This window comes from Lentinula edodes (genome assembly GCF_021015755.1).
Source record: "Lentinula edodes strain Le(Bin) 0899 ss11 chromosome Unknown C8R40scaffold_6, whole genome shotgun sequence".
Lineage (NCBI taxonomy): Eukaryota > Fungi > Basidiomycota > Agaricomycetes > Agaricales > Omphalotaceae > Lentinula > Lentinula edodes.
In genome coordinates, this window is record NW_025764312.1 from 224,872 (window position 1) to 238,318 (window position 13,447).

A 13,447-nucleotide genomic window follows, 5' to 3' on the forward strand; every position below is an offset into this window, starting at 1 on the left:
CCGAAAATTTTCACTGATGACTAACGCCAATTCCCGGTACCAACGGCTTTCGAAAATTTTCCTGCTGACTGATGGGCCAAATCCCCGATGCTGACGGCCTTTAAAATTTTTCTTTGGTGACTAACCAACTCCCGGTATTAATGGCTTTCGAGGGCTCAAGCCTAAGAGGGGGATACTGTCAAGTCCATGCCGCGGGCCTCCATTCCGCCGCTCGGTACTCCGAAGATCTGCTCTTATTGTAATCTCTCCCTATTGTTCTTTCTCGCTACACATATCCTTTCGTCCTAGTCTCTCATTATTGTCTTTTACTCTTTCGTTCTAGTCTCTCCTTATTGTCTTTTACTCTACCCTGCAGGTACTACTCGTATAGCTCCTAGTAGTTAGTCTGGCGCTCCGCACCGATGCGCCGTTCCGTAGATATAAATACTGCCTGTACGCTACTGTAGTTCCTCAGTTTAATTATCAACTTAGATCAACTTAGATCTCCCTTCTCAACTTAGCTCTTCTCTAAGTCTTCTGGCTCAACGCCTTGAAATACGTCCTCCTTGACCTTAGGACTTTAACGTCCTCTGGTCCGCTCCTCGTCATCGGCGATACCGCCGCTCCGACCTGGCTGCTACTTAGCTCCTCTCTCTCTACTCTCGCTCTCCGGGGACTAACGGCGTAACGGCGGTGTTGTTAATAACTTCACTACTGTCCCACTCGTCTTCCGCACTTAGGCACCTTGTAGCTTTGGCACGGTTACTCGGTGTACATGATCTTAACAGCTTCTGCATGAGGGCGCCTCCCGTAGCAAAGCCTGATGCGTCTACCTCAATTCGAGTGGGCCGATCTGGCGCCCATAGAGCAAGGATTGGTGCGGAGATGAAGGCCTCTCGAAGGGTGTCAAATGCCTCCTGTTGTGTACCAGTCCAGTTAAAGGTGGTATCCTTCTTGGTTAGGTCGTTCAAAGGTCGAGCTATTCTTGCAAAATTTCGGATAAAGCGCCGGTAGAAGTTTGCAAACCCCAAAAATCCTCGCAGTTCCCGGAGGTTGGTAGGGACTGGCCAGTCACGAACAGCCGCTACTTTGACCGGATCCATTCTCACCTCCCCTTCTGAAATGATAAGTCCCAGGTATTCGATCTGTTGCTGTTCAAATTCACACTTCTCTGGGCGCAAATAGAGGTCGTGCTTTTCTAGTCGCGTTAATACTTCCCGTACCACTTGTCGGTGTTCCTTGAGGTCGTTACTGAATATGAGGATGTCGTCTAGGTAGACTGCCACCTTGCCAGCTGCAATGAGATCAGCAAATATCGCATTCATAAGTGCTTGGAATGTGGCAGGGGAATTCGTGAGACCGAAGAACATAACCTTAGGCTCGAACAAGCCCCGAGTTGTTGCAAATGCGCCCTTCCATTCATGCCCCTTCTTAATCCGCACATTATTGTAGCCCCAGCGAACGTCAAACTTGGTGAAATATCGCGCTCCCTGAAGCCGGCTAATGATATCAGCAACTAATGGGAGAGGGTATCGGTTCTTCACAGTATACTCATTCAGTTTCCGGTAGTCCTGTACGAAACGGAGTTTCCCATCCTTCTTCTTCACGAAGAAGACTGGAGATGAGATGGGTGACTTCGAGGGAACGATGTAGCCTTTCCGTAGGTTTTCTTCTAGAAAGCGGTCGAGTTCCTCCTGCTCGTTCAAGGACATTGGGTAGATCTTTGTCCGCATGGTTGCTGGTGCTCCGGGTACAAGATCGATAGCGTGATCCCAGGGCTGATGGGCAGGTAATCGCTCAGAGGCAGATTCAGAGAAAACCTTCTTGAAGTCTCGGTACTGCTCAGGGACCATCTCCTCAAAGGTTTTAATGGGTTTATCGCGGTTAGCCTCCTCTGCTAGTTGTTGAGAATATGTGAACCCTGCTGAGCACCATACTTCCTCTGTTTGTTCTTCCAATATCCCCGCTTTCACCCATGCCCGACGCGTTTTGTGATTGGCTCGTATTCGGTGTATTGGGGATTCCTCCGTTGCTGTTATGATTTCATTCTCCTCTAGGTCTGCCTCAGTGTGATTGGGTTCGCGTTGGGATCCTTCGTTCAGGAGTTCCTGGATTGGACTATCGGTAGTAGACGCCACTAGGTGAGGGTGTGAAGTCTGCTCATCTTCTACTTCCTCTATATGTACCCGGGGTGGCTTTACTGAAAGTCGTCCCTTCTCCCAGTCAATCTCTGGATTTACCTTCCGTAACCAGGGGAGTCCGAGAATAATATCCTCTCCTCCTAAGTTTGTGATCAGGAAATCCATCCATCGCTCCTGGTTATCCACTGTGAGTGCTAAGCGTGCAAAGTGGGTGATTCGCCCGGCTCGGTTAGGTGTACCATCAATATTGAATACATCGATTGGTTTATGGAGGGGTGCGCAGGTTACGTGATTTCTGGTGGCAAAGTCTTGGTTTAAAAACAGGGCGGTAGCTCCACAGTCTACCATGGCTGCGGTTGTTATACTATGGTTCCTTCCTCTCAGTTTCGCATGAATTCGGAAATGTGGGGAGCTGGAATTTAATTCCCAAATAGATGATATTGTACATGATGGGAGCGAGTCATACGAAGAGGTAGCGAACATAGTAAACTGATTATGGGGTACTCTCGGTGCAGCCGGAGCGGGTACCCTCTTTAAAAACCCTGCTGAAAACCAGAGGACGGAGGAGACATGGCATTAGCACGGTCCAACAATTCCCTTATTTGTCCAATTTGGGTGGAGAAGTCCTGATTAGCGGGGCTCGGTATAGCAGGTCCAGCGACAGGTGTTGGGATTGAGGCGGCAATCTGAACTGATTCGTTTGGGAATAAGGTAAATGGTGCCGCCGTGGCTGAGATCTGCTGACGGCGAGGCTGTTGGCGTCGGCCACGGTCGCGACTAAGTCCCATGAACTTGTCCTGACAGACGGATTCTAGGTGTCCCCGGCGTCCACAGTATCGGCAGGTAGTCTCCTTGTGTGGGCAATTCTGCTTAACATGGCCTTGAGCTCCACAACCAAAACATCGTCCGCGCATACGGGCAAGGAAGGCCTCCCTGCTATTCCCAGTGCTGGTATGAGTAGCATCAATGTCCATGGCGTGAGGGTCGGCAGGGGTAATGTGAGCAGTGTGTGCAGGAGCGTGTCCGGTGTTTCGGCCGGTCATGGTGGGATCATGCAGGTAGACATCCACCGATATGGCTCGTTTGATTGCCTCTTTCAAAGTCGGAGCGATTCCTTGGGCGATGTTTACGATGATAAGGTGTTGTCGGATCTCCGGAAGTAAGGCGGTGAAGAAGCGTTCCCGTAAATCAATATCAGACATTTCAGTCCGATCTCCGATATCCTTGAACTTCTGGGCAAATTCTGCAACTGTCTGCCCTTTACTTTGTCTGAGGTTCTTGATCTCGCTATGGGCTTCCATACCTGGGTCCATTGGTTCAAACCGCTGGCTAAATTCCTTCAAGAACGTATCCCAGTTTCCTCCGAAAGGGGGATTCTCTGCACTGAAGTGTAACAGATGGGGAGTTGCCCAATCTCCAGCACTTTCTGTGAAGAAGCCCAGGGCGGACTTGATAAGTTTAACTTGGCTCTTGGCGAGATCCGGTTGTTCTGACGCCCAATTTTGGAACTGAGCCATGAAGCGACGAGCTTCAGCACCATCTTTACCCTTGAAGACCTCGGGTTTGTTCATGCTTGACTTGGAGGATGAGCGTTCCTCCATGGCTGTAGCAAGGCTGGCTACTTGTCTGATGAGCTGAGCCATGAGATCCTCAGCAGAGGTATTTGGGGCAGGCGGGACAGGAGTCGACATGATGGGAGTAGGCAGTCGGGGTTGGGGAATTGGCAGGAAGGTTATATTGCTCACAGTGAGTGGCTCTCGGATCGAGTTCGAAAGGGCGTTGGGGCAAGGTTGAGACTGGCAATCGCGCCAAGTATCGTTGTTGTTGTGGGCGTGAGCTTGGTCTCTGGGGTCAAGTGCGTGCGGGAGTGTGGAGCAGTCTATACTGGCAGCAGGTGTTTCAGAATCGGGCGGGACTGGGGAAGACGTGGTGTCTACGGATCCTGCAAGGACAACCTTATCGGTAGGCTGTCAGTGCAGTAATGGATCTTGACCTAATGTCACGAAGCGGCAGAGGCGGAGTGACTAGCGGAGCAGGAAGCGGGGTGACTAAGCCAGGCAGTGAGGCGGAGCGACTAAGCAGGTGAGTGAGGCGGAGCGACTAAGCGGAGCGGAGGCGAACTGGTCCCAGATAATGACAGAGATATATTGAGTATCGTAGTCATAGGTAATAATAAGTAAGCACATACCTGGTCCCAGATAATGACAGAGAGGTCAAGATAAGGGACCAGGCTGTGGAGGGTTGGCTATATATACATAATCTAGTCTGCGAGAAACAACGATGTAATACTGTACAGTTCAGGGGCAAGGAAGGAGGCGGAAGCCGATAGAAAGAGCAGGTGGGTCAGGTGGATCAGTAATAGATAGATCAGTAATCGATGGAGATTGACAGCGATGGGATGATGTATTGTACAAGTAAAGGCGTCGAGACGGTGAGAAAGGGAAAATGATAGGGGCTGCGTACTTTATGACAATTAGATCTGTTCAACTAGTATTTTTGTATCACTTATCAAACTCAAGGATCGATAATTGCATTTTTTCAAACCAAGGGCAACTAATATACCTCTCCAGTGGAATAAACACATTGAGATCAAAATATTAACAAGAGAATGTGAACAGCAGTTGGATTAGTGCATTAATATTGCCGATGTTACTAAGTGTTACTATGTAGGCAAAAAAGATAGGTGCTTACGGATGAAAGCTCTTGACAAGTAACTTGCAGGAAATCTCATAGATGCATAAAATGGGGTTAAAGTTTCAAAGGAATTGAAGGCAGCTTGGCATACACAGGTTCATGCTGTAAGCCAAATCCAGCAGTACTCAGCCAACACAGGTGGCAAGCAATCTTGAAATTACCCGACACAAAGACATAAATTAAACCATCAGCATACATGTCCTTCTCCTTTCCAAAAATTTGGCAGCATTGAGTTTTCATCCTGGTTTCAAGGGAGAACCCATCATGCACATTGCCTCGGCACATTCAGCAATGGCATCAAGGTGGCAATTACTATGCAAATGGCATCTGCCATACCTGTAAGTACCAAGCACAATACCAAGGTCGGAAAATTATGTCTTGGCGGCATACAAACACAAATCCGATGCATGAATTTTCATCTCCTGCAGAAAATTCGAGTTTAGAACTCGAAAGGAGAACCCTATAAAGGCCAAGTCTCATCGAGCAAACAAAACCATCAGCACCGCCATGCAGTTCAAGTACCTCACTCTTACCAGTGCCATTGTCACTGCTATCTCCCTTGTAAACAGTGTCAATGCTGTTGCGGTATGGCTTGAGCTCACTGTATTTCACTTGTTGCATCACTGACCACTGGTTTGTCTAGGTTCAACTGAGGAATGGTGAAATTGTTAGTACTAGTCTCTAGAACGCTCAGGCTCATAGAAAATGCTCACGCAAAGATAACTGACAGGTCACCAAGGACAAAATCCTTGAATGGATCGCGACCACAGAGGCCAACCTCACCTTTATTGGTGAACCCATCACCAAACGAATCACCGAGGACACTATGGTTGTCTATTGCAGCGTCAGAACGCAAGACGTATGCGGAGGCGCGTGCACCGTCTATAACGGCGGTGCCACTTGTCTTAACGCTCCGAACACTAACTGTCTCTCGGCCACGAATAATGTGGGATTTTGTGACCGCGGTGGATGTGGAGGTAGTTGCAACCAGCTTTCGACCTGTGGAGTGCGTTTGGATGATGGATTCTGTTACACCCCTGGCACAAGTTCCATCAATGTTGGTTTCTGAGCGAGGACGGAATGGGACCACTTCCAAGGCTCTGCTGAAGACGAGTACTTACCTCGAAAATTGTATAAAATGATGTTTGTCTTGTAAATTGTACGATTATTATTTGGACCGGAATTGTGAAGGAACTTTGGAAAAATTTTGTCGAAGTTTCTCTAGTCGAATTCACGCAGTGTCAATTATGTTCCGCAGCCTTGGAACGTTGAAGATGGATGAGAATGGATGAGATCCTGACTGGGACATACTTCACACAGTCCGGCGGGCGTCACCTGGGCGGCAATATTGCTTCTTTCTTTCGAACGACAACATGGCAGTACGTTCACTCGAGTTTCCAACTGCAAATTCATTACTCACACTGTAATTCCGTTTGCCTCTCATAGTCAGGTTATGGCTGGGGAGGAGGTGAATTCAACTCAAAACTGGTGGTCCTATTCAGATGTGAATATTTGCTTTCTAGGACGCTCCCGATGCTTTGCGTATTGGCAGGAATTCCAGAAGGTCAATAACTCTAAGCGAAATCGATGATTGCTCGCTCTAACTTGCGCATGGATTTCAGTGTTACGCCAACGCAGATTTTCCCACTGACTGTCGTCCTCAAGGTGATGATTATCTAGAATGTTTACACCATACCAAGGAGGTGCGTTCTGTTTTGCTGATATCAAACAGCGAACTCATAGATACATTTCCCCTCTTCATTATCCTCCTCCCACTCGTACCTCTGCTTCCAAACGTCACCCGCTTGGTTCTCCGTAGGCTGCACGCGCAAAGGCTATTCAAGACGAATTTATCCGTCAAGCTGAAGCAAAGGCGAAGGAAGGCCAAAAGACTGCGGATATTCTGTCGGACGGCGTAATAGTAGGAGTAGGCTTGATCCAACGAGGACAAGACCAGTCAAAATGAATGTTCCATGAATTCTACTAGACTCCTTAAGCCCTTTTACAGCGTTAGCATCGCACCATTTAACAGGGAACCAAATATTCTTAGAGGTAAACACGTCTACTTTCCGATGTTTCCGTTGCCTAGGGTTAGGAACTCTCGGAGAGGAGGTATTATTGCGTTCTAGTCCATTAGCACGCTTTCCCATTATGAGATATCGTACAGAAGTATCATAGGTTTCATACACAACACCAGTAATGCCTCTCAGTCGATAAGATACTTGCGCTTAAAGAAGGAACGCAAGTGCATTATTTGCCACGCGCCCAGACCAGCAAGGGATAGTATGGTGAACCAGGCAAAGTTTTGTACACGGTTGTTGGTGGACACTGCAGTAAAATGCTTCAATATATCATTATTTGAGCAGGAGAGTTCATAACGCACTGTTGGTATCCGTGAAACGTAGTTCTCGCTTTTTGAGATACGCCATCTCATCCACGATTTCTTTCACTATGCCTTCTAGCTTGCGCATTTCCGTTTCTAAGCCCGAGAGTGATTCTTGGTTCGCAATTGCACTGGGGGTTTATCAGCCGCAAAGTTCAACGAGTAAGTAGGAGATATATACGTACTTGTAATCTACAGCATCAGCGCCAATGTCGACGTCCAAGTCAATGATACGTGCAGCCTTTGAAGCCTTTTCAGACGGATAACCTAGCAAAACATTCACTTGAGCAAAACAGAAAAGTGCAAATACAATACTACGTACTGCTATCCAGAGTATTCTTGAAACAAACACCGACTTCGCCCTCAGCATGAGACGTGACAGCCAATCGTGTCTCCCCGTTGATATTCTTTTTACTCAGATATACATTCTTCTGAGGACTCGAGTCCACAATCTCCACATCCACCTGCTGTCCTTCACCAGGTCCGACGTTCGCAGTGACGATGATTAGAGCGTTATTATGTATAGGGTTCCATATGCATTTCGACTGGGGATACCGGTAAGCTTGAATTTGAAACTTGACCGCGGAAGCAGGGTCTGCTAGTAGGAGTAAAGTTGTAGTAAGTACAAAGGAGAAGAAGACTGGGGAAAGTCGAGCCATGACCACTGCTGAAAATGAAAGAAATTCGAGGAAGTAGCGGACAGCTTATGTAATCAATGTGGTACTCCGAAAGCAGGGCAAACTTCAAAGAACTTGATGAACCTCGATGAACTCAATTTCGAAAACCTCAACGTTTTGCGTAGTATCGCCCCCAAGTCCTAAATATCGCCTTCATAGCTCGGGGCAACAGCTGCGCATGTTTCAACTTCGCAACATTTGCCTTGAATAGCCTTAAGTGACCACCGGTTTTTCTCTGACAAAAATCTATTAGCGTGTCTGTATCCTGACTATCAAAGAGACCCCCCTCAGCGTTCCGTCCAGTGTATGTGTTTCTCTTGCAAAATCTAGAAATTATCAATGGGTTCGTTGTTCTTTTCCTACTCACTTCAAGTTTTCCTGTGACTGGCTCTACCTGACATTCTCTCCCTTCGAATCGTTCCGACCCCAAATCCGAAGAACAAGCCACCAATATCCTCGAGGTGCATCAATCCGAATTGCAATGTGTCGTGAGAGATCACAATACTGGTGAGGATTTATACGAAATGGAACGCGTTCCACAGCTGGACAAATGATATTCGGACGTCTTAGCGAGGAATATAGAGGGGAACTTTCCTAGCAGTGCTCTGACGAAGACCGTTAATCAAATATCAAATAGTTCTGTAGACTGGCTCCTTCCACCATTGCGATGCCCCTAGAAGTCGAAGACATTGCAGTCGTTGTGATTGTCTCTGGCACGATTCCTGAACATAACAAGCGTTGGATGCGGAACAAGGACGTAGCCTAGGGCACAACTTTCACAAATTATGCACTTGTAGCATTGGACTATACAATTGGACAGGCAGTTTGCATACTCACAGTTGAGCGTTAGTCGTGCAACGAGCCTTTTGAACAACATGTAATTATAAGGCCTAATTGGTCCTCCTATTCATATAATGTATTCCACAAGATATCGTTGGATCCAATTCGACTTGGGTAATGGTCCTTGTAACTACTTCAACACATTTTACTTCATTGATTCGCGAATTTACATTGTAATATAGGTACACAACTTCGTCGAGAACCTGCTGCCGCTGAGTATTCAGGAAGGAACACATTGAGAGTAGTCTTTATCAATCGCGTTAGTCATGCAAAGGTCGTTCGAGAGGAAGAAGGCACTTACAGGCGTTGGTGACAACGCACGAGAATCCAACTACACAAGCACTAGGACCAGTCCAGCCGATACCTACGTTAAAAAAACCAGAGTCAGCCACTGTTCAGATCAGGATCGAGCGCCAACGGCTTACCTCCGCATTGGCCATAAGCACCAGACGCCACAGAAGTACTAGTAGGAGCAGAAGTCGTCGGGGTGACCGTCGTAGTAGGAGCGACGGTCGTCACCGTAGTAGGAACTGTAGTAGGAGATATGGTACCACTACCATCAGTACTGCTAGCGGGCACGCCTCCAGGAATTGAAGTCGGGACTACAGTCGGAACGGTGGATGGCTGGAGAGCGGTATCCCATGTCGCTGTGGTAGGCCAGGGGGTGGAAGCAACGGTCGGAGAAGTGGTGCCGTACGGCGAGGGTCCAGGAACTGTGGCCAGAAATGAACAAGTTACTGAGGAATAAGATGGAAGCAAGCTCACTTTCGTAAGTGTCGAGTTGTTGGTAGATGTTGATGAGGATACCTAGGACCAGTCACAATGAGATTTCCAAGATGTCATTATAGACATTCATGGAAGCATACCCGGGTCTGTAGCACTGTAAGCTCCAGGAATACTGACACCAGAAGGGCTGGCGGTTCCGGTGCCACCAATCTAGTTACACCAATGAACACCACCTTACGGGAAACTAACATTGAAAGTCGACGAACGTTGATTTGGTAACAGGACATGTAGAATCTACAGTACGTGGCGTTAGTAAGTTTAACGTTCGGAATTCATGAAAGTACTAACTGTGCGCCTCCAACAGAAGATGCAACGTGAAGAGCTTTCCATCATTATTAGATCCCGACCTACTCCAAATGCACTGGGAACCACTCACCGATGACTTCTGCACGGAGAAGATAGTTTCCTGGTTTGATATCGGAAGGAATGGTGAATGTGTAATGTCCGCAGTTATCCTGTGTATCCAATCATTAATAAGACCTCGAACAAACTTAAAGGAAACCAACTTACATTGAGAACCTCTGAGATTACAATCAGGCATCAGAAACGAATCAACACTTGCAATAAGAGCTCTTCTGACTTACCGGTACCCCAGTAATCGGGATTGTCAGACGGGAGACCAATCTCTGAAATTTTAAACCAAGAGGCACTTGGTCCATCTGCGGTTGTCGCGTCGTCAACTGGTGCGAGATAAATCTTCGGAGGGGAAATGCAATCTAGTCAGCACCAGGAGGAGCCATCCTAGAAGTCAATTACATTGATAGGCCCATAGTGATCTCCACCAATTGCCTGGTTAGCGCAAGAACGGTCTGCTGGTTGCTGATGCATCTCAACAGTGACTTGATCCCCAGCTATTGTAGAATGTATCAGGTTGGGAAGTGAAGCATACTACAATGTAGTGGAAAGGCGTACGCATTACCGGGCATACGCCGGAAGATGGCGTAGGGGTAACATTGCAAGTTAAATCCTAGAAATACAAGCAACCGATTCAAATCTATAGCTTTGTTGTGCAGGAAAGGCGCTTACATCCGACGTGACATCCGTTACTGTTGGCGGCGAAAGATGACGATCAATAATGTGGGAGGGGTGTAAAAAACATTTCTCTCACCAGGATTATTACTGAGAGGAAGACGCACACAAGAGCTACCTGCATCGACTCCATTAATCCAAAGGTCTTGGAAGGTAGCGTGGGCCGAAGCCGACGCAACAAAACACGCTGCTGCGATGAGCGAGTAGTACATACTTATTCACTGCTCAGAAATCCAAAAAACTAGAGTATAGTAGTAGAGGCGATGTGCACCAGTTTCTGCTTGACTAGAAACTTGGCATTTTAAACACCCGCCGGGCAGTACTTCTCACCCTACAGCGGACCATGTTAAACATTCCTGGTCAAAGACCCAAATATTTATCCGTATTTTCATCGAGTGTATGAAATCAAATTATAATATCCTGCGATAGCGGAGAAACTGCCAATCGACAACTACCTTGATTCATACAGCTCTGATCTGAGCACCGAAATAAAATCACAAGGACGCGACAAGCTTCAATAGTCGGGAAATATCTAGCAGAGAAAGTGCCAACTCGGAAAAAGAGTGTGGAGCACGAGGGGGTTCGTCCTTGGAAACACCGGACAAGAACCAGCCGGGATTGTCCCGATGAATAGCTTTAGGGCTGAAGAGACGTCACTGAGTCCGTTGCCGTTCCATTTCATTCTATTGTCATGCAGTAGGACTGATAGACCGTTTGAAGATATCACTTGGGGCACGTCAGGTAAGATTATTGGTATGGCATTAAACATTCAGGGCGAGGGTTGGTAGAAAAAACAAATCAACAGCAAGTACATGGATCGAGGTGAATAGAAACTATACCGGTAGAATCTATAAACTCTGAAGCAATCATGCTGTATAACAACGGAAAACAGATACACCAGCGATGTATCGTTCATCGGCGACGAGTGATCCAAGATAACGGTGTAAGTGATATGAGACAAGAGACCTAAGAATGAAGAGAAGTGTTTTTTTCTGAAATCGGAATCGGCGAATATGGACAAACAGTCCCAAGGGAAGAGCACTCAGCCTTTTCAGTCTATTATCAAGCGGCGGCACTACCTTTCCGAGTACGGACAACTTTGTTGCGTAATGCACGCTCTTTGAGCTCGTTCTCTCGTTGTGCTAAATCAGCTTGAGACGGCCTGGGTTTCGAGTCCTATTCCTCATTTGATGCTCAGCATCAGACAAGTTCTTATAGAAAGTCATAAAAAGACACACCTCATCACTATTTGGCTTGGCTCTTCTCCTCTCAGCATCCGCCTGTCCTTTGATCTTTAATTCTGCACCGCCTCCTTTACGATCAACATCCATACGCTCTGCGGCAGGGGATTCGCGGCGAGGTGTACGACTGCTGCTCCGACTGCTTCGACTGGGACTCCGAGTGTATCTCCTTGCATTTCTGTCGGACTTATGAGGACTCTCGCGACGAGGTGGGGACCTGGAAGGATTTGCTTTGCGTCTAGGAGGACTGACACTTCTTCTGCGCTTCACATGGCCACGAGCTGGAGACCTCGACCTGCTCGGCGAGCGAGAAGTAGAAGGTCCTCGGGATATTCGTCTCCTACGAGCAGGGGGGCTACGACTGTCCCTATATCGTTTATTACGTGCAGGAGGAGTCATAGAATGCGATCGGTTCCGGCGACGAGGAGGCGCAGGCGACCTGGAGACAGAGCGGGAGGGCGAACGACGCTTGAGGGATCGACGCGGAGGTGTAGGAGATCGCGAGCGGGAAGGAGACCTTCTACGAGGAGGTGAGCGATATCTTCGAGGGGGTGAGCGTGAGCCAGCAGAAGATGGCGGAGTGGGCGATCTTCGTCGAGGGGGTGGAGACCGAGAGAAACGACGTCGAGGGCTTCGACGACTTCCCCAGCCACTATCTCGAGTTCGACCACCACGGTCATCTTCAAAGCCTCCTCGTCCACGACCGCGACCGCGACCACGGCCCCTACCTCTACCTCCACGGCCACCGCGTTCACCGCGATCTTCGTCCCGGATCTCGTCCAGCCTGGCTCTACGATCTCTTTCATCAATGGCACGCCCATCTCGTTCCCGCGCTCGTCTCAGTTCTTCCTTCTTTTCTTCGACAAAAGTCCGAGGAACACCAGTCATATCTGATTGGGCTTCAAGGAGCAAGTTCCAGAGTGCAGTCATGAACGCAGGCGTATCTTTTGTCAGGAATCCAGTTAAATTTATTTGCATCTTTTTCGGATCAGGAGTCTACAAAACAAAATAGAAAATGACATTATACAGTGTCACAAAATATAAATTCTAGGTGCTCACAGGTTCCTGCTTGTCTTCCAAAAGACCCATAGCATACTCAACAACGACTTCATCCTCAAAGCCAACAAGCTCTACGACTTTTTTTGCTATCCATGGTCTAATAACAGTCAAATTGACTTTACGCATATCGACCTGTACTTGCCCTGAGTTGATGTCGACACAAAGCCCATTGAGCTTACCTTCTTGTCAAATTCTGGAGGAAACTTCATGGATTTTAGAAGCTTGAGCTCCTTGTCGGAGAAACGCCTGTCTTGGTCGGCTGAAGTACCTTTGAAGAATCCTGAGAAAGGTAAGCAAAAGGAAATTTGGTGAGTACAACAGCAAAGATCATGCGCATGGTCTTACCAGCGTCGGCCATAATGAACTAGAGAACTCCTTCAATTTGTTGTTCTCTTCAACGAGGTGACAGAAGGTGAGAAAGAAGTTTTTGACCGGCACAATGAGCCGGTCGGTTCTGTCTTTTCTTTCTACCACCACGATTGAAATAAAACTGCATCTCATCTTTGTATCTCATCTGCATATATCAGCGTGATTCTCAAGTATAGGTTCAAAGATCGCCGGAGAAATATAGTAAAATCTGCCTCTTACAACGCGCAAATACAACACGAGACTTTCTAT

General features: G+C 47.6%; 6 protein-coding genes across 6 annotated transcripts; 2 read left to right on the top strand and 4 right to left on the bottom strand.

Moving 5' to 3' along the window:
- Positions 1–4,640: 4,640 nt before the first annotated feature.
- On the bottom strand, positions 4,641–5,374 carry C8R40DRAFT_766666 (uncharacterized protein). The gene is made up of 3 exons (XM_046236154.1): positions 5,151–5,374; positions 4,812–5,089; positions 4,641–4,673 (listed from the first exon to the last, which is right to left on the bottom strand). The coding sequence occupies exons 1-2, from the start codon at positions 5,221–5,223 to the stop codon at positions 4,869–4,871; spliced, it is 294 nt and encodes a 97-aa protein (XP_046089557.1). The 5' UTR covers positions 5,224–5,374; the 3' UTR covers positions 4,641–4,673; positions 4,812–4,868.
- C8R40DRAFT_1089748 (uncharacterized protein) lies at positions 5,313–6,102 on the top strand. The gene is made up of 3 exons (XM_046227446.1): positions 5,313–5,399; positions 5,458–5,481; positions 5,545–6,102. The coding sequence occupies exons 1-3, from the start codon at positions 5,322–5,324 to the stop codon at positions 5,881–5,883; spliced, it is 441 nt and encodes a 146-aa protein (XP_046089558.1). The 5' UTR covers positions 5,313–5,321; the 3' UTR covers positions 5,884–6,102.
- An 85-nt stretch (positions 6,103–6,187) lies between these two features.
- On the top strand, positions 6,188–6,780 carry C8R40DRAFT_1159021 (uncharacterized protein; the record flags this gene model as incomplete). Its single annotated transcript, XM_046229821.1, has 5 exons — positions 6,188–6,193; positions 6,261–6,282; positions 6,338–6,378; positions 6,437–6,517; positions 6,634–6,780. The coding sequence occupies 5 exons, from the start codon at positions 6,188–6,190 to the stop codon at positions 6,778–6,780; spliced, it is 297 nt and encodes a 98-aa protein (XP_046089559.1).
- A 240-nt stretch (positions 6,781–7,020) lies between these two features.
- Positions 7,021–7,856, bottom strand: C8R40DRAFT_1038267 (emp24/gp25L/p24 family/GOLD-domain-containing protein; the record flags this gene model as incomplete). The annotated part of the gene is made up of 4 exons (XM_046223742.1): positions 7,021–7,142; positions 7,198–7,328; positions 7,383–7,464; positions 7,520–7,856. The coding sequence occupies 4 exons, from the start codon at positions 7,854–7,856 to the stop codon at positions 7,021–7,023; spliced, it is 672 nt and encodes a 223-aa protein (XP_046089560.1).
- Positions 7,857–8,974: 1,118 nt separating this feature from the next.
- On the bottom strand, positions 8,975–10,741 carry C8R40DRAFT_1038064 (glycosyl hydrolase family 61-domain-containing protein; the record flags this gene model as incomplete). The annotated part of the gene is made up of 13 exons (XM_046223726.1): positions 8,975–9,078; positions 9,140–9,427; positions 9,480–9,521; positions 9,581–9,650; positions 9,707–9,734; positions 9,789–9,822; positions 9,877–9,955; positions 10,011–10,021; positions 10,085–10,196; positions 10,257–10,351; positions 10,413–10,467; positions 10,527–10,546; positions 10,609–10,741. The coding sequence occupies 13 exons, from the start codon at positions 10,739–10,741 to the stop codon at positions 8,975–8,977; spliced, it is 1,071 nt and encodes a 356-aa protein (XP_046089561.1).
- Positions 10,742–11,645: 904 nt separating this feature from the next.
- Positions 11,646–13,263, bottom strand: C8R40DRAFT_766945 (uncharacterized protein). The gene is made up of 5 exons (XM_046236156.1): positions 13,175–13,263; positions 13,009–13,109; positions 12,830–12,961; positions 11,768–12,766; positions 11,646–11,711 (listed from the first exon to the last, which is right to left on the bottom strand). Exons 1-5 carry the CDS (start codon positions 13,185–13,187, stop codon positions 11,706–11,708), a joined length of 1,251 nt encoding a protein of 416 aa, XP_046089562.1. The 5' UTR covers positions 13,188–13,263; the 3' UTR covers positions 11,646–11,705.
- Positions 13,264–13,447: the final 184 nt, after the last annotated feature.